This window comes from Quercus robur, chromosome 10, assembly GCF_932294415.1.
Source record: "Quercus robur chromosome 10, dhQueRobu3.1, whole genome shotgun sequence".
Classification (NCBI taxonomy): Eukaryota; Viridiplantae; Streptophyta; class Magnoliopsida; order Fagales; family Fagaceae; genus Quercus; species Quercus robur.
This window is the reverse complement of record NC_065543.1, coordinates 54274916-54298145: the sequence shown is the minus strand read 5'-3', so window position 1 is coordinate 54298145 and position 23230 is coordinate 54274916. Positions and strand designations below refer to the sequence as shown.

The 23230-nt window shown below is 33.1% G+C and overlaps 2 protein-coding genes across 3 annotated transcripts; one reads left to right on the top strand and one right to left on the bottom strand.

Moving 5' to 3' along the window:
• Positions 1-5299: 5299 nt before the first annotated feature.
• Positions 5300-12691, bottom strand: LOC126703325 (pyruvate dehydrogenase E1 component subunit beta-1, mitochondrial-like). 2 transcript variants are annotated; one of them, XM_050402291.1, is made up of 14 exons: positions 12558-12691; positions 12334-12414; positions 11312-11392; positions 11161-11187; positions 10974-11036; positions 10731-10817; positions 10015-10140; positions 9147-9280; positions 8982-9054; positions 8655-8720; positions 8120-8158; positions 7890-8014; positions 7680-7794; positions 5300-5506 (listed from the first exon to the last, which is right to left on the bottom strand). In XM_050402291.1, exons 1-14 carry the CDS (start codon positions 12603-12605, stop codon positions 5456-5458), a joined length of 1116 nt encoding a protein of 371 aa, XP_050258248.1. In that variant the 5' UTR covers positions 12606-12691; the 3' UTR covers positions 5300-5455. The 2 variants fall into 2 exon arrangements, with proteins under 2 accessions (XP_050258248.1, XP_050258249.1); XM_050402292.1 differs by having other exon boundaries at positions 12554-12637.
• Positions 12692-13226: 535 nt separating this feature from the next.
• LOC126704361 (uncharacterized) lies at positions 13227-17592 on the top strand. Its single transcript, XM_050403345.1, has 8 exons — positions 13227-13308; positions 13425-13591; positions 14505-14691; positions 15163-15791; positions 15842-15932; positions 16017-16848; positions 17041-17275; positions 17353-17592. The coding sequence occupies exons 1-8, from the start codon at positions 13227-13229 to the stop codon at positions 17590-17592; spliced, it is 2463 nt and encodes an 820-aa protein (XP_050259302.1).
• Positions 17593-23230: the final 5638 nt, after the last annotated feature.

Sequence of the window (23230 nt, the reverse complement as noted above, 5' to 3'; positions counted from 1 at the left end):
ACTATTCATGTAATATTTATATTGTAAAACTAAAGAAATGTATACAACATTATATATGTTAGCATAAAAGTGTACAACATTGTACACTATTCATACGAATGTGTACTATTTACGTGAACAGCAAATTTAAATCATTGATTGTCGTTGCATTTTGCACGGAGTGCCATTATAAACCAATAATTGTCCTTGTTTTGAAGCATTTTGCCTGAGTGCTGTTGACTATTGAGTAAGTTTGCGTAACTTACTAGCTGAGTTAGGGGTGAAAATGGGCTTTTGCCCTTTTATTATTATTATTATTATTATCCATATCTGAAACTATTTAGGAAAATGTTCCTGTTTTGAAACTCGATTTTCTAAAAATCGAGTTTCCATTTAAAACTCGATTTTTGGACAATCGAGTTATAGCGAACTGAAAAAATTAAAATATATATATATATATATATATATATATTCTAGAACTTGAGTTCACGGAACTCGAGTTTCATTCAAGGAACTCGAGTTCCATGTGAAGTACTCGAGTTCCATGAACTGGAGTACTTTACATGGAACTCGAGTTCGTGGAACTTGAGTTCCCAAAAAAAAAAAAAAAAAAAACTTCCTAAGTCCACGTTCGCTATAACTCGATGTTCCAAAAATCGAGTTATACATTTGAAACTCGATTGTTAGAAAATCGAGTTTCAAAACATGAACTTTTTCCTAATTAGTTTTAGACATGGGACATTTTGTTAGATATTTTAAAAAGAAAGGGCAAAAGTCCAATTTCTCCCTGAGTTAGGAGTTAGTACAATAGACTACTCATAAGAAGGAGACACTTTCAAATTTCAGTAGGTGAGTTCTCATTCACTTATTCATTGGTGCAGGGATGGAGGTATGTGTAACGTGGGATTATGACTAACGTATAAATACATAATCCACCCACCACCCCCACCCGCCAAATAATAAATCCTGGTTACTGCATAGGTGAAATAATTAGTTAGGCACCATTGAAAGATAATCCATTCTGTACCATCAATGTCATAGGTCCATGGTCCCAATTACAAAATGGTATCCTACTTTTGGAGGGCAAAGATTACTCTTTCGTGAGCCCAAAACTATTACTTTGACTCGAAAGAACTCAATCTAAACAAGCAAGAACAATTGTTTATGAAGAAATGTAAACGCATGCTTTGATGTAAGTGAACGCATGCTCAATGCATATAGATGGTCTAAATTGGTCTAAATTGCGTGAAAATTGGTGAAGGGAACAACGTTGGGAGCAAAACTCGTCGCCTCTAGCCACAATTGAAACCGATTTTCAAGTAAATTCCATTGTTTAGGCCTTGTAATATTTTTTTTTTTTTGCCATTTTTAGTAATTTTATTTTCATTATAACTTTAAATATAAAAATCAAAATAGTGTCCCATTTGTTTTGGGACGTCTCTTATAAACAATAGGATTTGATTTTGTAATTATCTCAATTTTGTTGTTTTTGATAATTTTTTTCTATTTTGTCACTTAATTTTGTGCTTAATGTGAACTAGAGTTTCAGGTTGTTTTCCTAGCCGCACTAGGAGTGCTTTAAGGTTTTCTAAGCGTCTCCTAGCAACCCTAGGACTACTTTACTATTTAAACGTATTGCAGAGGCAATTCAGTTTTGAAATTAATAAAACTAGTCACAAATCCACGCAATGTGTGGTGGGAGTAAATAATTATTATTTTTAATTGTAATATAACGTATAATTTTTTCTCTAAAGTTTTTTGATAATTATTTGTTCTTCCTAAAAGTTAAACAATTTCTATTCGGTCCAATATGGTCCACTCGGTCAATTTTGGTCCCCATCGGTCCATTTTGGACTAATTGGATCTTAAATTGATTTTTTTTTTTTTTTTTTTTGTCGGTTGCCTTTTCAAGTTCAGCTCAAAAAAAATAAAATAAAACAAAAAACAAAAAAATAAAACAAAATTCTTCTTAATTTTTAGGTTGAAAAGTATGAAATTTTACTATATTTGGGCTAAACTCTTTAGTTTTGAGTTAAAAAATACCATACAAAATAGACATTAAAAATTAGAAATATGAGCCCTAAGAAAGATAAATATTCAAAAATCTTATTCAGTCCACTTCAATCCTATTCGGTCCATTCTTTCCACTTTGGTCCACTTTGGTTCTATTCGGTGCACTTTAGTCCTATTCGGTCGATATTTGTCCACATCAGTCCTATTCAGTCCATTTGTACACTTTGGTTATATTCGGTCCACATTGGTCCTATTTGGTCCTATTCAGTCCAATTTGGTCCTATTCGGTCCTATTTGTTCCTATTCATTACACCCGCTTTGGTCCTAATCAGTCTATTCATTCTTATTCGGTCTCCTTTAGTCCACCTCGGTCCTACTCAGTCCAATTTGGTATACCTTTTTACCATTTGGTAGTATTTTGTCCATTCGGTTCACTTCGTTCCATTTGGTCCCATTCGGTCTATTATTTGTGTTCACTTTAGTCCATTTTGGTCCACTTCAGTCTATTTTTGTGTACTAACATACAGAAAAAAGACATGTTTAGGTTGAGAGCATCCATTCTAAATCTAAATTTATATATATATATATATATATATCTCAAACTTGTAACATCTAAAATCTTAAGCATAGGATTTGCTATTACTACACTTTTGTTGAGCCACATTAACTTAGCATTTCAATCCACTTCAGTCTAGCTAGATTTAAGTAAAAGTCTTTCTAAACATGAAAGCTATAAATATACAAATCTAATCTTTAGGTTAGTTATTCAATTATTTTAAAGTCATTACTTTTAAATGAATTACATGAAGTTGATTATACCTTTAAGTAATTAAAATAAATAAATAAATATACATATATGTATAATTTTTTTTAAAATAAAATTTTCAAATTCTTCATTCTCTTAAAAGAGATTATTATGATAATCAAACTAATAACAAACTTATATCGAATATGTATATTTTATTCTCTAAATTTTATTGTACACAATTTGTTCTCCCTAAAAATTAAACAATTTCAAAAAGTAATTTCCATCACTCTATTTTTACAAATATATAATTTATAATTTTTTTTTTTTTTATGTTTTTGAATGATATTATTCTTCTTCTTTTTTAAATTTCCATATTCTTCTAACTATTGTTATTATGCATAATATTTTCCTGGTGTCTTTTGGTACAATTAAAATTTTTAAGTTTCAAATTTATTATTCAAATTCTCATTCTCTTAAGGAAATTATTATGATAACCAAAACTTATCATATAATTACAATTGTTATTACTCAAATAAATAATACTACTCTTAATCCAAACTTGTATTTTCTCATTCTTAAGTAGGTACACCAAATTAGACCGAAATGATTTGAAATAGACCAAATGATCGAATAGACTGAAGTGGAACGAATATAGACCGAAGTGGACTGAGTGGACAAAATTAGACCGAAATGGATTGAATGGAGGGAATGGACCAAAGTGGACCGAACATGACCTAATTGACTGAACTAGACTGAATGGACTAAAATAGACCAAATTAAACCAAATGGACCGAACTGAACCGAAAGACCGAATTGGACTGAATTGACTAAAGTAGATCAAGTTAGAGCAAAGTGGACTGAAGTAGACCGAATAGATGAAGTGGACTAAAATAGACCAATATGAACCAAATGCCGATATGTAATTAGCATAGACAAGATTGTGTTATGATATAAATTCATATTCTTACTTCTAAAATAATCAAGTATTAACTCAAACAAAAATCAAACCAAAACTATAGGAGAGAGATACTACTTGTAATGGAGAGCTAAAAAATACAACATCAAAACGTATGAACTCAAAAGAGTTTTAAAAATCACAATGATTCATCAATATAAAGTAGAGTTGCAAGAGAGAGAGAGAGAGAGAGAATAACCACTTTTCAAGACAGGGAAAGAGAATAATAAGAAATTTATAGAAAACAATATGAAAATAAGTTTAAAAAAATAGTAATAAACACCAAATTATTTAAGCCATGTTATGTAATACAATAACATTATATTTTAATAAATTATTTTTACAATTTAATAGGATAACATCTATAAAATTAAAGAGAATAAAAAAGATAACAACTTAATCATATTAACCAAAAGTAGAGTTCCAAATAATATAAAAATTCATCAACCTAAAGTAGAAATGAAATAATACAAATATTCACCAACATAAAGTAGAGACAAAAGAAAGAAATATATATATATATATATAATCCACCAAAATATTAACCTAAAAACTGTCCATTTCCTAACGCCAATGGAGCAAACACACTTCAAGATTAGCGTTAAGTTATGATGGATTAATTGATAAATTTTAATTAAAAATTTTCATAAATTTAAATAATTCAAAGTATTGCATCATGAAAACTTCAGAGATGAGAAAGCTATAATGTGCAATAAGTAAGAAAGGAATTTCTAAATATATCAATGTAAATTAACCATGTATGAAATTATCTGGATTCTTTCTATCATTTGCACGCTTAACCACCTCTTTATTTGATTTGCAAATGCCAAAAATGGCATTGAACAACTTAAAAAAATGAAAATTAAGGCTAAATTGACAGTACACCCCTAAAGTTTGGGATTACTTGGATTTTACACCCTAAAGTTTAACTCCGTTAGCAAAAGCAATCACTCTGTTAGTGGACTCGCCTATATAGCTGTTAAGTGACACGCTGGAGTCTAATGTATAATTTTTCAAAAGCAGTCACTCCGTTAGTGGACTCGCCTATATGGCCGTTAAGTGACACGCTGGATTCTGATGTATAATTTTTTTGCCACATAGATAGGGCTGCTTTTGCTAACAGAAGTAAACTTCAAGGTGTAAAATCGAAATTTTCAAACTTCAGAATGTTAAATCCAACCCCAAACTTTAGGAGTCTACTTTGCAACTTCCCCTTTAAAATACGAAAAACTTGAAATTTAAAAATGTTACACATGAGATAATTATTGATATTTGATAGTATTGAAATTTTGCATGCTTGAAAAGTATAACAAAATAATACTTAATGGTATGCTCTCCTCTCATATGAATGATAGATTCTACTAATTAAATTCATGGTAAGACCCACCACCATTCACGTGAGAGAAGAGATTACCATACTATTATATTCCAGGAGTACTACATAATTTTTAGTAAGTGGGACTCAAATCATTAAGAAACCCACAAATTATCATCAACACAAGGCAATGTCTTGAAAGTTCTACCTTCTTAATATACGTTCTCTCTCAATTTATAGTCATCTTCCCAGTTGTATGTACCAAAAAAAAAAAAAAAACCCAAAAAAATATAAAAATTGCTAATTATTATTGCACACAGCTTGTTACACATTGCCGTACATAGCCTATGAAATTGTAAAATCGTGTTTTGAAAACATAGTGTGTAACTATCACACCTCTACAAAAATTATCTCTAACTTCATTCTTAGCAGTTGAAGTAGCCATTCAAACTGATCTATAGCATGTTCTCTTTGCGGCTCGAACTACATCCTCAACCTATACAATAGACAACAAGAACGTTAAACTTCTCTAAACTACTAGGTTAAAAGCCATTAAACAATTTCAAGGAATCACTAGTATTGCCTTCAAAGATAAAATCCATCAAAGCACTGCGTCAAAGGCTCAAAGTTGATTTATACATACAACAACAACAACCAAGCCTTAGTCCCAAAAATTCAGAATTGACTATGGATTCTCAATAGACTAGTCAAAGTCAGCCACATATATATATATATATATATATTTTTCCCTATTATCTTATTTTATCTAAAATCATACTCTATGATACTTCCTTAATTAACATATCATTTCTCAATACTTATATTAATATTATTTTTGGTCTTACTCGACCTTTTTCCTTCCCCACCCCCCCCCCCCTTTTTTTTGAGGATAAACGGCAGAATCCTTTCCCCCAACTTAAATCAAGTCAAGTTTTCCCACAAGTCCATTGATCACTCTCTTCTGAACATGAATAAACCATCCAAAACAACTTTCTCTCATCTTTTCATCAACTAGGGCAACTCCTATATTTAAGTGAATTTTCTCGTTTTGAATAATATTATTCCATGTATTTCCACTCATCTACTTGACATTTTCATTTCTGCTACAGTCATTTTATGAACATGTTTGCTTCTTAACAACTTAAGATCCAATTCCATAAGACCTAGTTGTCTTATAGCAATCTTATAAAATTTAACCTTTTAACTTAATAGGTATTTTGCAATCACACATCTCTCTTGATGCGCTTATTTACTTCATCCTCCATGTTTTATCTTATGATTTACATCCCAATCTCTCAATTTTTAAGAAATATCAAAGCTAATTTATACATCATGTTCAAATTCAGGTTTGGGAATGATTACTTGAAAGGGTAAATGGGTTTGAAGTGGTTCTAGATAGTTGGTTTGAGTATTTGGAAGTCTATAAAACTGGAGTGGCAACTTTTTCCCGGTATCCTTAGTATGAGGTGGGAACTAGAACTAGAGTGAAATTTTGGAATGATTTTGTAGTGTGGTGATTGTCCACTAAAGGAGGCCTTTCCTAAATTAGGAATTTGTCGAGACGGGGACTCCTCCACTGCAGATCTTATGCAATTCTGTAATGGTGCTGTTCACTGGGATCCTCATTTCTCACTATTGGTGCAGGATTGGGAGTTGGAGCCTTGTTGGTTTTATGGATCTTATTTCTTCTACTTCTGTGAGGGAGAACGAGAAAGATACTTTATTGGAAGAAGATTAACTTTATTAGAAGCTAGCAAAGGGTCGGGGTATTGATGTTGGAGGGTACTATAGTTCTTTATAATGGAAAATTATTCGGAGATTGAAGGTTTCTCCTAGAGTTGCTTCTTTCTCATGGACAGTACTTTTGGGAGAATTTTGACTGTTGACAATTTACAGAAGAGAGGAAGAGAAGAATAGGGGTGTTAGATTGGTGTTATATGTGTAAATGAAGTGGGGGAGACTATGGTTCATTTACTTCTTTATTGCCCTCTAGCTAATGAGTTGTGGAGACTTTGGTTTGGTGTTTATTGGGTTATGCCGTGGAGAGTTCTAGATATGCTAGCTTATTGGCAGGGTTGGTTTGATCACCGTCATAACATAGCCATTTGGAAAGTAGTGCCTCATTGTTTAATCTGGTGTAAATGGTGGGAGTGAAACGCTAGAAGTTTTGAGTGATGTGAAAGGACTACTCTCGATCTTAAGCTACTTTTATTCAAATCTCTGTTTTATTGGACTCTAGCTTTGGGCTCATTTTCTTTTAATTCTCTTTTAGATCTGATTGAACATTGTAACTTGAGTGCTTGATTGTGTTGTGCCCATAGTATACTCCCTGTGTACTTGACCCTCTTCATTCACTAGTAAAGTTTTGGTACTTATCCCAAAAAAAAAAAAAGAGCCATGGTAAAGCAAAAAGAAGCTTTCGTGGTCTTTCCTAGACTGAGATGTTGAGTTATGAAATACATCAATATACTATTATGGTAGACAGAAGATGACAAACTTGTTAACATTTGCCAGAAAATAAAAGGGAAAAGAGAGAAGAACACTTGTATCGAAATCTATACACAGATCATAAGGCACACCAAAAACACCCAGACGACTCAAGACAGAAATTCCTATATAAAAAATACATGTGAAAATCATCAAGAAGAATTAAATCCATTAACACAAACCTGTGGAAGGGCCATCCTCTCAAGATTTGCAGCATATGGCATAGGAACATCAGCTCCTGCAATCCTTTCAACAGGTGCATCCAGATACTCAAAGCTCTCCTCAATCACTGATGTACTGCAGAAAGAAAAACGTTAAATGGGAAAATACTTGGGGGAGGAGAGAAACAGTAAACACAAATGGCAAATATTAGTTGATGAGAAGAAGATGACCAGATCTCAGCACCGACACCATGTTGAGGAAAGCCTTCTTCAACAGTTACCAGTCTGTTAGTTTTCCTGACAGAAGCATTGATTGTGGCTCTATCAAGGGGACGGATTGAGCGCAGATTTATAACCTGTATTACATATTACAACTATTATATCTCTTCTAAACCAAAAATTGGAAATTATGACAGTAGTAGTGCCAATCCACTTCTGAACATTAAAGGTTTTTGAGTTACCTCAGCACTGATTCCTTCCTTTGCAAGAATCTCTGCCGCCTAAGTTTTCTCCACCAGAGTTAGTTCCAGATCAAAAAGTAAGTAGCTAAGGCAGTAAGTAACTTACAAGGAGAAGGCAGATGATAGGAAAAGATGAACCTAATCGCTTATATGATCCACCATTTCATATACAAGTTAAGGCTTCTGAGTAGTACCCACCAATAAATCTTATATGATCTACCATTCCATGTCAAGTTACCATTTCTAACCATCAAAACCATAGCCTAACATTATGTATTGACAAACTAATGTTGAATTAAATGGAAATGAATAAAGAAAACCTAGCACAAACATTGGCTTTTGCAGAAAACCCATTTCAATTGTTGCCCACAAAATGATTTCTTTATGACCAATTTATGCCAGCAAAAATGGATGCAATCTCTTTTTATAATATCCAAAGATACATTTCATCCATACCACATAAAAATACTATAAAGTGACACATTCAGTCATCCATAACAATGAATCCACCTCAGCTTCAAGAACGATGACAAACCTTGAGAGCATAACCAACCATCTTTGAAAAAGCAGTAATTGTTACATCCTTTCCTTCTATCTCTATCTGTCAACATCAACAAAAGAGAGAAAACTCAATTATTACTAATAATAAAAATAAACAACAATAAGCAGCTTAAGAAAAACAATAAGTCTATAGGCACAACTTTTTTCACAATGGTTGAGATAGCGAATTGTCAATGGTAGACAATAAACTGGTTTCGTTGGTGGGTCCATGTCAAAACCAATAGCAACTTGCCACATCAGCAAGTTGTGAAAAAAGTTTTTTTTGTAGCATTACTCTTAAGTAAAATAAATAAATAAATACCTTAGCTTTCCCTATTGGAAGGCAAAAACTGGAATCAACAGCTTCTGCTGAAACAGGAAAAGACTCTCCATAACTGCAGCTCAAAAATGAGACCAAGGATGAAAGCATCTGAGTTGCTGACAAAACCCAAATCACAAAATAATAGTTCTTCAATAAACTACTCACAGCAACTCATTTTCAAGGAAAATAACAGGGTCAGGGTCCCTAATAGCAGCTTTTAGCAGGCCTCGAGTGTCTTCTGATGAGTATGGTGCCAGAACCTTCAAACCAGGACATGAACCATACCATGCTGCATAGCACTGTACAAAATCCCAAACTGAGCCTTCAACCGAGAGCAATAGTATGAAGGTAAGCACATAAGTCTTCCATCACATTAGCACTAGCCTGTTACTTAGCGGGTGGCTGAAGAACAAATAATTCCAAACAATAATGGCTATATAAAGCCAAAATGGAAAGGTGGTAGCTCTCTTAACTCCCATTTCCTTCCACTGAATGTCCCCTCAAAAGGAAGATGGGTTCAGTTAAACTTTGTCAATCAATCCCAAAAAGGAGTACAACCTAGTACACTGAAGTATAAAAGAGAAATGCCAAAAAAAAGGTGACTAAGTCCTAATTCATAAATATGGTTTCTGAAATTTTAAAATGAAACTCACATCAACTTTAATTAAAATGTCCTGGAGGCATGAAACTTCTTTAAATGCTGAGGTTAAGATAAGCAAGTTGTTAATAACATAACTTATTTTCATTCATTCAAGAAATTTTATTTTTTCCTTGCTGACCATATAGACAAGAATACAATACTTTGGCTGTGTATCATTTCCAATTTTTTTCAGTGATCTTGCTTCATGTACTGAATCAGGCTACCTTGGCCTAGGGTAATAAATATGCTTGTAGAAACAAGAACTGCTGTCTTTTAGGATTCACTTAAAAGCAATCTTAATAGTCTTCAGATAGAAGACCACAAAGGAACTAACCATGAGTTGACAGCAAAACTCCTGGAAGGTAAACATCCAAATTAGATAGATGACATTACCTGAGAATGCTGCGCACCAACTCCAGCAGCAGCACCATTTGGTCCTCTGAATACAATAGGTACTGATATCTGACCAGCAGACATATAATTCGTTTTGGCAGCAGAATTAATGATATGGTCCATTGCCTGCAGAAATAACAAAATGAATTAATATAGAAATATTAGAACAAGGGCAATATTAAATCATTAACCACACTTCTAGCTAGATCATGCTTCAAGTGTATTTTAGGAGGGGTATGTCTAGCACTCATTTAATTGCATTGAGACAATGATTATGACATTCAGATTAAGCCCAACCACCATTGTAATCCAAGAGATGAACGTGTATGATTATACTTCCATTATTTTATTTCTTAGATCATAGATTCCTTGGTGGGATGTATCCTTACAAGATATTGGTTGCTACATTAAATTTCAATTCAAGAGTCCAGCCCCATACTAGATATTGGATGACATATGCATTGGTCATTTTAGATACTGAAGATATTGTCTTCTGATATAACATAGAATGGCAGCAGAATCCTCTAATAATAAAATGACATTGAACAGGTTGAACTTCAATTAACAATAAAATGAAAATGAACATGTTCAATTCCAAAAGAATCCTTAGGAATTCTATTGATATTGGATCCTGCACACAAGTCAAATCCACCATCACCTAGAAATAATTTAACATAATGAAATGATAAAAGATAGATAAGTAAAGAATTTGTCACCTGCATTGCAAAGTTAAATGTCATAAACTCTACTACAGGTTTAAGCCCGTAGTAAGCTGCACCAACTCCAATTCCAGTGAAACCAGCCTACAAAATATGCAAAATTCATGTGCACAAAAAATAAATCCATCATTAAAAGCTGTTTACCAACACCTTCAAGCACATAAATGGAAAAAGTCCAGAGAACATTGAAACTTAAACAAGTGAAGAACATGTTACACTTTTTCAAGGGTAAGGATCAACCTCTGTGATTGGAGTATCACAAACTCTCTCAGGACCGTACTTCTCCAACAGCCCTTTTGAAATCTAATCCAAAAATGGAGGTTGGAATTAGTGAGTAAATTTTAAAACAAGAAACAAATATACCAACATAAGCACTCTTTCAAGATGGAAGATGTTATTCTTTTCATTGCACTATGCATTTTTTAACCTTGTATGCACCTTGATATTCCCCGACCTGCAATACAAAGAAGAACACACACAAATGAGGCAAATAGTCAAAGAGATTAAAAATACTAAATAAACAATCAGATCAACAACCACAGGAAAAATAAAGTGTCTGTGACTGTTTCCCTCGATACCTCTTCGCCCATCAGAAAAACTTTAGGATCTGCTGACATTTCTTCATCAAGTGCAGAATTCAGAGCTTCTCGCACTGTCATCTGCATGAAATTTGTAATTCAAAAAAAATATCAAACTGAGACAATCAGAAAGAAAAGCATATGTTGGATTTGACTGTCTCCAGTATAGAAACAAAGCATAGCAGATAAGAGTATTCCCATAAGTCAATAACAAAGATATCTCATCATAGGCAAATTTCAAGTTAAATAATTTAGGTTCTTGTTTATTGAGTTCCACTAAAAAACTAATACATAGTTAGAGGCATTAACTGGGGGAATTCTTGAAGTGAAAACTTCATGTACGTGTTGAAACACCTAGCTAGAAACGAGATTTACTAGCCCCAAGGGATTAATTTAGTGGTTCCCAAGACGTTATGAGATTCACAGAGTCTTGTGTTCAAACTCCTAGCTAACATCTTAAGGTCATCCCCAAGGGATTCTTACCTGTAATTATTAGCGAATAGTTGGGTACTTGAAGAGCTTTTGAACATTCACATAGCCAAAAAAATAATAATAATAATAAATAAATAGAAAAGAGATTCAATGACCTATGCATAGGATTTTTGCATTTGCCCATTGTCCATGTAAGTTGTACAAGCAAAATCAACTGAATTATAAATGAGTAATGGTACAAAGACAATATTTTTGACAAACAAATTTCACTAAGGTTTCAAGTTCTTATTAATTCCCATTTGGGTCCACCACTAGCACTATACTATTAACCATTTACAGCTCTGTTACACCTCAACTATTGTGAAACAATTTGTGTCTTTTAGACTTATTGATTATAAATTGAGTTCTTTGGTTCATACACACCTCTATATATATATAACACAACAATTTGTCCACATAGGCTATGAAATTTGATAAATTTTGATTAAATTATAAGTTGATGATAGAACAGACACTCAAGCAAACAAAGATATTCCAAAATCCCACCACTAAAATCAAATGTTCAGTTAGCAGAGTGTAACAATACCCACCTTTTTAGCTGCTGCTGCTGCTTCAGAAGAGTAACATTTCGATGAATTTAGTAGACGTCCAAGTCCAATCCTTTGTAATGACTGATCCACACACACATGCAGACCAACCCAAATAAATAATTAATTAATTAAAAACAAAAAAACGAAATGAACAAATACTTAAAAAATAGTAATTAAATATATGCTGATAACAAAAATGTTGATACTAACAGTAACATACATACATAATAAGCAGAGTAGCCTCCTAGTCTTTGTCTCACAATCCCCCACATCTCTTCCACTTCGCTATACAATCAAAGCCACAATTTTCTTATTATTACAGACTGAACGGAAATAAACCACATATATTCTCGATCTTACTAGGATTCTAGGAACTAGTAGTAAGTGGTGAGGTGTCCTGGCAAATCAATTGGGTGGGGACCACAAACGGGTTCTGATATGTTCCAATCGAACCCAATTAGCTTTTTTTTTTTTTTTTTTTTTTTTTTTTTTACATAATAGATACAAATACAATCCAAAAAAAAATATATTTTTCTAGGCGAAAATATAACATTGGTTTTCCATTTATTTTGTGTGTGCAATTGATACCTTGAGTTTGAAACGAGCGATACTTAAAATTGACACCTATAAATAATATAAAAATATATAATAAAGTATATAAATAATAGTAAAAATAAATTAAATAATAAAATATGTCCGAAAAAATAATTCATTCGAAACACAAACCGAGTCACAAACCCGTCTAAAACTCAAGTAGCATGCAGCGACAGCGACCCGCTCCTTAAAGCACACTGATAACAAAATCTAGAAAAACCCCAGACCACTTCACAAGTAACCAAAGGGAAACAAGTCAACGGTGGTCCACAGTGAGTTGTGTACTCTCCTTCAGGAAGATGAAAAGGTCAAGACCAAATACAGAAACCCAGAAGCCGAATCAGCGTCAAAAGCTCATGCAAAGTGCCACTTCCTGTTCAAGTACAATCCTAGGACCCTTTTCATATATATATATATATATATATATGTATATATGTAGATGTGTGTGTTTTTCTATATTTCCTATGTTTGTTCATTTGTGTGTGTGTTTTGAGAAGGTACGGATGTGGAGAAGGCGCGGAAACACACTGAAAATATACGTAGAACAAAGTTTTCAATTGGAGGGAGAAAGAATCCATTGATGGAGGATTTTCACCAGGCTGTCAAGAATCTCTCTGCTGAGCTTTATGCCAAGGATGTCCACTATTTCATGGAACTCGTTCAGGTTTCTCATTTATTCTCTTGCATAATATATTCATAATGAGAAACCTGAATAGTACTCATCCCAAAAAAAAAGGAAAAAAGAAGTTATGATGATGTTTATGTTAGCAAACCTGAATAGTACCATGTCATTGTTTGTTAATGTTTCAAAGAAAGTATAGTACATAACAAAATGTTGTAACATTTTTTGACCTATATTGGATTCGAGACATAAGCTTGTTGTGAAAATGTAGTGAATTTTTTTGTGCTCATAGAAGACCTCAATGTTTAAATGGTTGACTTTAGTAACCTTTGTTTAACGTTTGAGTAAAAGGAGGAAATTAACACTCAATATTAGTAACCTTTGTGTTTGTATCATAGCATTTTGTAATTAATGACATGATTTTTGTTCCTAATGTCATAATACGCTTTTATAATGTTAAATTTTGGTTGACAGAATGCTGAAAAACACCATGGGTTTTCCAACCCAACCAATAGCACAAAGGAAAAACAAAAAGATCAGCTTTATCTAAATTTTAACAGGTTCATACTTGAGTATTATTAACTGGTATCATCATTAGAATTGTGCATATAACCATACTAAGGTTGGCATAGAAGTGATTTCACAAGCATTAAGAGAGGGAGAGAGCTCTTATGGAATGTTGATTGTTTTGCTAAGTTGTAATCTAAAAGGAAAAAAAGAGGTTCAACTTACAATTTTGGTGTCCATCTAATTTCTTTTCTTGGCCGAAAAGCAGACAAGAAACCATCTGGTGCTTCTCAAGGAGGGATACAGTGATGGAGTGGCTACAAGATCATGTGAAGGTTGCTGCTATGAATATATACGAATATGCAGTTCACCTTAACAATTGTCTCAATAGTTGCCAGAAGCATGCTATTGCCTTTGTTCGCTTCAAAAGTCTTATCTTTCACAACAGGAGGTTGGTATTTTATGTGATTCTATGCCACTTGTAAATAACTATGGAAATCTAAACAGACAAAGGAAAGGGGTTCTTGTCCCTGCCAAAGGAAGCAAATGGGTGAGATTGACTGGTTCAAATCCATGGACAGATGAAGGCTATGTTGAGTTAGCAGAAAGCTACTTGCAACCTGGTTATTTTGCAGGTGAATATGCTTCAAGAAAAAAACTCTTAAGAGTTCCTTAAAATTCATGTTTGAGCTTCCGATAATCCCTGATATATCTCCCCCTAATGCTGCAATTCCTACAGTCTCATCATCACTCACCAAGCAAAATGCATTCTTGCTGTTGGATTGGATTCAAAACCTGAAACTTGAAAAAATTAACATTCCCAATATGTTCTTAAAATGCATGTAGGAAGGAAGCTGGCTGAAAATTACTACTAGTGGCTTTTCTGATTATAGGCCACCTTCACAGTAATTCATGCTTTCCTCTTCATTGGGAAAAATTTTGCAGAACGGATCAGTGCTTGTTGATATTCCATTGGTTAATTTAAAGTTTTATGGTCGTGCAATAAAAAATTATGAGGAGCTAATGAAAATTGGAGTTATGTGTGAGTATGGAGAAGCATGTGAATTTATTGGGGAGTGTCTTTGACAGAATACTCCACTAACTAGCGGCTGAGTGCTGTCTGTACTTCATCAAATTTTTGAGGGAAAATTATCTTCCTCAGGACAACTTCATCAACAGTATCAAGGATAAGAGAAGGCTAAGGACATGCTGTGGTGACAGGTCTCCAGTTGAATCTTTTTTATTTGACAAGGAATGGAAAACTGCATCACAAATCAGTATCATCCCCTTCATCGATCAAGGTTACTTTGGAGAGGAAATCCATTCTTTTAGAGAGGAACTTAAGTCTATTGGTGTGGTAATTGGCTTCAATGATCGTTACCAATTCATTGTTGACAACTTAAAATCACCTTCTTGCTTGACTTCTCTCACAGCTGAGACTGTTCTTTTTATACTGGAATGTATACGTCATCTTGGATCATCCACCAAACTTACTCAGGCATTGAGAGGTGTGAAATTCTTCAAGATGAATCTTGGTTACAAGCCTCCAGGAGAATGTTTCTTTTTTGACCCTCAAAGGGTTTGCATTTTACATGTTTTTGAAGGTTTTGCATTTATTGATCATGATTTCCATGGAAGCAGTATTTTCTCTTACAGAAATGAGTTAAAGAAAACAGGGGTTCAGGTGGATTTTGAGGAGGCGGTCAAAGAATTTGCTAACAGATTCAAGCAGGAGGCATCTTCAATGACTAAAGAAATTGTTCTTTCTTTTCTTTCATGTTGTAGAAAGCTAGAAAGCTAAAAAATACCCCTTATTTGTTCCCTTCAGATCTTACAAAATCCATCCGTGATCTCAAGTGGTTGCAGACTAGGCATGGTGATAAAAGATCTCCAAGAGATTGCATTCTGTTTGGGCCAGATTGGTAGCCAATTTTTCCAATTACTGACCTCCCTTTCATAGATGATAGTGACAACTATTATGGCAAGGACATTCATGAATACAAGGAAGAGTTGAAGAACATGGGAGTTGTTGAATTTGAAGATGGTGCGAAGCTTGTGGCTGATGGTCTTCTCATTCCCTCGGATCCCACCAGCATAACTCCTGTGAATGTGTTGCCAATGCTGGAATGCATTCAGATTTTATGGCAAGCTATTAATTATTCTTTTCCAAATTCTTTCTCAAAAGAAATTTCTAAGAAATGGTTGAAGACCACTGATGGTTATAGACCCCCAGACAAGGGCTTATTGTTTGATTCTAGTTGGGGCTCTTATTTGCAGCGGATTGATGGACCTTTCATTGATGAAGATTTGTATGGCTCTAACATTACATCCTACAAAGTAGAGCTCAAGAAAATAGGAGTCATCCTTGATGTTAAGGAAGGATGCTCATTGATTGCCAGCCACCTTGATGTTCATGTTCAATTTTCAACTATAGTTCGAATATATAATTACTTGAGTAAATGTCATTGGAAACCAGACAGTGAAGTTGCCAAAAGGATTTTTATCCCAAATGTGAATCAGAATGGAGAGTGGTTTAGCTCCAAAAAATGTGTTCTGCATGATGAGGATGGTCTCTTCAGTTCGCAGCTGAAAGTTCTTGACAAATATTTTGAACCCAAGTTACTTGACTTTTTCTCCAATGCAATTGATGTTGGAAGCTATCCTTCAGTGGACAATTACTTTAATCTTTGGAAGGTTTGGGAAAGTTCAGGCCAACCATTGTCACATGCTGACTGTGGTAAGTTCTGGTCTTTTGTTTCAGATCAGGGAATTGTAGAGACTCTGGCTGAAAGGTTGGTGAAATAACCCGTTGGTTCTTCTGACTCCAATGGAATTTTGTTGTCCAACAAGCATAATGTTTTTATTGCTGATGATCTTCAACTGAAGGATATTTTTCAACGGTTTTCTTCTCAACCCTTATTTGTCTGGTGCCCTCAGCCAAGCATGCCTTCTTTACCTCCAACAAAGTTGCCTGAAATTTACAGGAAAATAGGTGTTCGCCCTATATCTGAATCTGTACAGAAGGAAGAATCATCCTCAGTGGATGTTGCTAAACTCAATCAGGTGAATCCAAAGGAGTTCTTTATTACGAAAGGTCTGGTTATGCTCATCCTTGGGTTTCTAGCAAATCCTGTGATGAAAATGGAAGCAAAAAGCAGGCATGAAACTATCCAAAGGCTTCTGAATGTTACTTTCCTTGAGACAGTTGAACTGATCACTGTAAACTACAGTTTATCAATTTCTTCAGGGGAGATCGTGAATGCAAGATTAAGCCAAATTATATGCTGGGATGAAAGGCTTCAAAGTTTTTTGCAAAGAAGTTGGACAGGTCTAGTGGATATAAAAATCTCATTGAAGCAATATCTGAGGGTTTGTTATGGGAGAACAGCGATCATATTGGTGCACTCTCTGAACTGACCAAGTTGGCCTTTATTCTGGAATTTGGTGAGGAAGCAGTCATGCTTTTAATGAAGTCCAAGAATTTGCAAATTATCAAGGACAAGGAGTTCCTCTCGTCTGCCTTCCCTTCAGACTAATTATATGCCATAAGCTGTTAATGCTTGTAAGTTTTTTTTTTTTTCATTGATATCCTGTGTATTTCTAAATATTTTTCTGGCATAAATATAAAAAATGAATTAGTTTCACTGCTGTGTTTAATGATCAGTCATAAGTTTAAAATTTATTTTGTCTTGTCCTAGGCGATTCTTTTATTTTTTTTACTCCTAAGTTGGAGTGCTTCTCTTTTCTTTTTTTTACTCTAATTTTGAACTAAATGATAATGTGTGCTATTGGAATGTACATTTTTTAGAATGGATTAGTTGCTTTATTTCTATTCTTGATAGTCTATCAATATGTTGCAGTTCTGCATCTCTACTTGTGAGTTGTGTGGAATTTTTATCTTTTTGATTCATATGTTTGAAGATTCTGCTTTAGTGTTGGTCAATCAGAATCCTACATGCGGTGTTTGTTGATATCAAATCTAATCATGTCAAATTTAATAATTGTATGCGTGCACACACACACAGTATCAGCTGAAGCTCAAAGATAGTTGTTATTGAGAGTACAACAGCATGACTAGTTAGTAGTGCATAGCCTCAGCCACATCCCATTATTTTCCTACTCTTTGGACCTCTCTCTCTCTCTCATCAATTTCTTTTAATCCCCAAAGCAATGCATTTTCTGATCCATTTCATGCTCTATTTCTTGTTTTTCTTATTTTTTGGTTATTGATCTATCTTTATTTTTCTTTTCTAGCAGCACATAACAACAATGACTTCCATGGAGGTTTGGTATGTTGAAACACCAAATCTTGCTGTCAGTGTAAGGAGGATGCAATTGAAGGAGGGACTTTTCTGGAGGTATTACAGGTTTTATGCAGATTTTTTTTTTTTTTGGGGGGCGCGGGGGGGGGGGGGGGGGGGGTGGGCGCCGCCAGGATATTTTTATATTGAATTTAAGAAAGGGATTTTTTTTTTTGGGGGGGGGGGGGGTGGGGGTTTATATTGAATTTAAGAAAGGGTTTTGATTCTCTCACATCCACTTTTATATTTTAAAATTTGGGCATTTTTAAAATGTGGACATTCTCCTCATCAATCATGCATATGTGTGTGAAATAGAGGATGCTATTGAAGGAGGGACTTTTCTTAAGGTATTATAGGTTTCAAGCACAGGTTTGTTTTGGAGGGGGGGAGTGGGAGGAAATTTTTTTATATTGATTTTAAGAATGAGTTTTGATTCTCTTACATCCACTATTTTACATCCACTTTTATATGTTAAAATTTAGGCATTTTTAAAATGTGAACATTCCCCTTAGAAATTGTGTATATGTGTGTGAAATAGTAGATGTAAACGAGTGTGAAAGAATATTTAGCATTTAAAGCATCACCAAGAATTTAAAACAAATTTAAGTCATTGGTCACATCCTCTACTTTTAAAAGGGAAGTTTCTTTTATTTTTCTTTCTTCATATTTATCGGCTAAATCATCATGTAGCTTCAACATATTTTCAATTCTATTCTTTAATTATTATTTTTTCATATAAGTCATTGAAAAAATGTGTATGATGTTAGGACATATGTGATTTACTTGTTAGGAACATACGTCACTATTTTATGTAATTGGTTTATTCTTTGACAAAACGCACTTTACTTGTATTTGAATAGATCTAGAATGTGTTTAATACTTCAAGAAACATGTTGTTCAAGTCTAGTATTAAAGCCATGAAGATTGGACCAAGAAACAAGTGAAGAAAAGCTATTCACTAAAGTTGGACAGATAGCTCGACACCTGCGAACAGATAGCTCGACAGCTGCTCGACACCTCTCGATAGCTAAGCTATCTATCGAGCTCTTTAGTTGATTGTTATCGCAATCTTGACACCTCTCGATAGTTGTATCTGTCGAAGTTAAAAGCTCGACACCTCTTGATCGATCGAGGTTACGGGAATTCAGATTTTCAAATCTGGTTTTCAGCCCATGTTTTTGTATTTGTGTAGGGTTTCTTTTCTCAAAACCCTAGACCTATATAAGACTTATTTTAGAAGTCGTCACATAAGAGAATTCAAGGAAAACGAATGCAAAAGGTGACCAATACCTTATTCTCTCTGAAAAAAGCTACTGCACCTTTGCGCCTTAGGGTTTTGTAATCAAGTGCTTCTTGATCTTCATTATTGATGAAGTGAAGAACTTTGCAGCCAAAAATCTTCTTCTAGTTTGTGATTAAGTCACGTACTGGGATTCGCGTAATTGGTTAGTCACGTACTGAGATCCGTGCCTCAAAAGGTGGCGTTCATATATTTAAGAGTTCAGAGGTTCTGAAGCGGTAGAAGGTTTTTACTGTAAGTTCATCTACGGGGATTGTAGAGTCTAAGGACAAAGGTTTTGTACTAGATCTGAAATTTCTCTTTTCTATAGTGGATTGCTTTTCAAGAAGGTTTCCCTCAAGTTTTTTTACTGTGAAACTAGTTTGTTTCATTGGTTTTCCTGGGTCATCATATTTTGTCTTATTTATTTTTCCGCTGCATGATTTTGACATGATATTGATGTTTATTTGTTTTAACAAATTTTATTCATAATAAATCTAATTAACAACTTGGGTTTAAAACATGTTAATTCTATCAACCGGTGTCTAAATTTCCCAACATATGAAATCTAAAGAATTGAAAAATAGTGTACAGAATTATGTAGAGTCTTTGAAAATTTGTGTACATTGAATATACAAAATGTATAAAATTGTGTGTATTCTTTGAAAAAGTTTCTATGTTGAATATATAGAATTGTGTGTAATTTTTGAAAAATTATGTACTTTAAATATACAAAATTGTATGCAATCTTTGAGAAACATCTACATTGAATTTACATAATATAAAATTTTTGTACATTAAATATGCAGAATTATGTACATTCTTTCAAAAATAGTGTACGTTAAATGTACAGAATTGAAAATTTGGGAACATTGAATATACAAAATTGTGTATATTCTTTGAAAAATAGTGTACCTTAAATGTACAAAATATTATAAATTCTTTGAAATTTTGTGTAACTTGAATTTACAACATTAAAAAATTGTGAATATTGAATATATGAAAGAGTGCACAAACACTGAAAATTGTGTACATTTAACGTATGAAATTGTGTACATTCCTTGAAAAATTGTATATGTAAAATGTACAGAATTATGTTCATTCTCTGAAAAATTGTGCACATTTTTTTTTGAGAAATAATTACAACATGTTGCTAATCTCACAGCTCGAACTCTTTCCCCTCTAAACCCCCAAGCACTTCGTACATGGGAGGTGCCAATTCAGCTACAAGGCCTTTGGCAAAAATTGTGCACATTGAATGTTCAGAATTGTGTACATTCTTTGAAAAATTATGTATATTAACTATAAAATATTGTGCACGTTGAATGTACAAAATTGAAAGATTTTGTCCATTGAATATACAAAATTGTGAAAATTCATAGAAAAATTGTGTACATTGAATGTATAGAATTGTGTACATTGATTGTACATAATTTTAAAATGTGTAAATTTATTATACAAAATTGTGTATACTATTTGAAAATTGCGTACATTGAATGTACAAAATTGAAAGATTGTGTACTTTAAATATAAAGAATTGTGTACATCAATTGAAAACTTGAGTACATTGAATTTATAGAATTGTGTAAGTTCTTTGAAAAATATAAAGAATAATGTGTATATTGAATATACATAATTGTGTACATATTTTGAAAATTGTGTATATTGATTGTGCATAATTTTGTACATCTTTTGAAAAATTGTATATATTAAATGTACATATAGAATTGAAAAATATACAATTCAATTATATAAGTTTATACAAAAATATAATGTGACTTAATTGAATCAAACCCTTTTTTGTCTTAAATTTTTTTTTTTTTTTGAAGTCTTTAAAAAAAAAGTTAAACCCACTTAGAAACCTAGTTGTTTTGAGTTGATGTGATACTTTTTATTTTTTAAGAATTTTTATTTTTTGAGAAGGAAACTGATGGATTTTATTAATGTAATTTAACTACATCCAATTGTAAAATCGAAACAAAATGTGATGGGACATTTTCCATCCATACTTAAAAATCTAGTATGCATTATGCATTTTTAGTCAGACTATGAGTAACTCTATTGCCGTTTCTCTTAATGTGAGAATACAACAATCTTACAAAATTATTAACAAACACTTTCACATCTTCAATTAGTAAACCCGTTGGTGATAAGCTATGTTCCTCTGACTTCAAAGCTTGAATCAATCCAAGAGAATCACCTTCAAGGATGGCACTTCGAAATCCCAACTCAAACGCAAAAGACAATGCCTTGAGGGCTGCCAGCGCCTTGATCTCTTTAGCCTTGTATGCTTGAGGGATTTTTGTGAGCAAGAAGCCAAAACAGCTTCATTACTATCCCGTATCACCACTCCAATACCGGACATATTAGGTGCACCAAAAACCGCACCATCAAAATTTATTTTCACCAACCCAACTGGCGGGCATCTCCATCTCGTCCCTCCATTGCCATTGGTTATTACCTGGACATTCGGGACCTGCAAATTCTCTCGGTATTGTGCCAACACTTCCTTTGTACATAAGAAAAAAAATTGTATCAAAACTTGGAGTCCAAATCCAAACTTGAATATGAAAGGATAAAATCGAAATCATCCCAAAAATTTTAAGAGTAACTTTTTAATTGAGAAAATTTTTTAAGAGTTAAAAAAATTGTCTATGTTTTATTGACATTCATTAGCCAAACGATCAAAACAGAGAGTAAGGGTGATAAATTGTGTTACACACTATTTGTGTTAAAGAGATTAAATTAGTCAATTTTGAATTGTCTTAAACCTAATTGATATTATTTCAAACATGAAGGATAGTTACTATATTTGAAAAGAGTCAAGTTATATGTTAATTATGATTTATGAGGAGTAGCTACATTGTAGGTTACACTGGTACTATTTATCTTTTATTTAGTTTTTAATTTTTTATTTACGTCTCACGATGATGAAGGAAGAGGAGTGATGATCTTTATCTTGTGTGAAGAAAGAAAAAAAAAATTAAGAAAATTTTAAATTTTAATAAAATATAGTATAAAATAGATAATTTAAATTAAGGTCTTTTTAAAAATGAAAAAATAAATTCTTATACTAAAATAAATAAAATAATTACAAGAACCGACACAAATGCTCTCGAAATAGAAGGCAAACACAAGACTCTTAATCATAAACGGCCGTGTTAAAAAAAAAAAAATAGAAATGATATTTCACAACATTTTTACAATAAATCATAATTAAGTGGCAAGTTGTTACTTGATATTATTGTTGGGGTAAAAAAATAATCTTAGTGAACCAATAACAATTATTCACCTATATTATTGTGAAAATATTGTAAAAATGTTGCTAAAAAAAAATATATATATATATATATATGTATATATATATCATAAATGACAATATTCTCGGAAGACTGAAAGGTAGACCGATCAAATTGTCCAAAGTATCTTTCTCAAAAAAAAAAAAAAAAAAAAGAATTGTCCAGAGTAAGGTCTTGGTCGTCGCAAGTCTCCTTTGGAATAAAAAATGAAAAGGAGACTAAAGGTATAAAACAAAGACCCAATGGTTGAATCAGTGTATGTAAAGCTTCACTTTCTGTTCAATCCTAAGACCCT

Bases quoted from the DNA above. Each gene is read 5' to 3' on its own strand.
- LOC126704361 (XM_050403345.1), top strand. From the start codon at position 13,227: ATGAAAAGGTCAAGACCAAATACAGAAACCCAGAAGCCGAATCAGCGT. The intron at 15,792-15,841 runs GCATCTTCAATG...TTCATGTTGTAG, and splicing joins CTAACAGATTCAAGCAGGAG to AAAGCTAGAAAGCTAAAAAA. The intron at 16,849-17,040 runs GTTGGTGAAATA...TGAAATTTACAG, and splicing joins GTAGAGACTCTGGCTGAAAG to GAAAATAGGTGTTCGCCCTA.
- LOC126703325 (XM_050402291.1), bottom strand. From the start codon at position 12,605: ATGTGGGGGATTGTGAGACAAAGACTAGGAGGCTACTCTGCTTATTAT. The intron at 9,281-10,014 runs GTAATGTCATCT...GATTTTGTACAG, and splicing joins TTGGTGCGCAGCATTCTCAG to TGCTATGCAGCATGGTATGG. The intron at 8,159-8,654 runs GTTTGTCATCGT...GAGAAAACTTAG, and splicing joins TGGTTGGTTATGCTCTCAAG to GCGGCAGAGATTCTTGCAAA.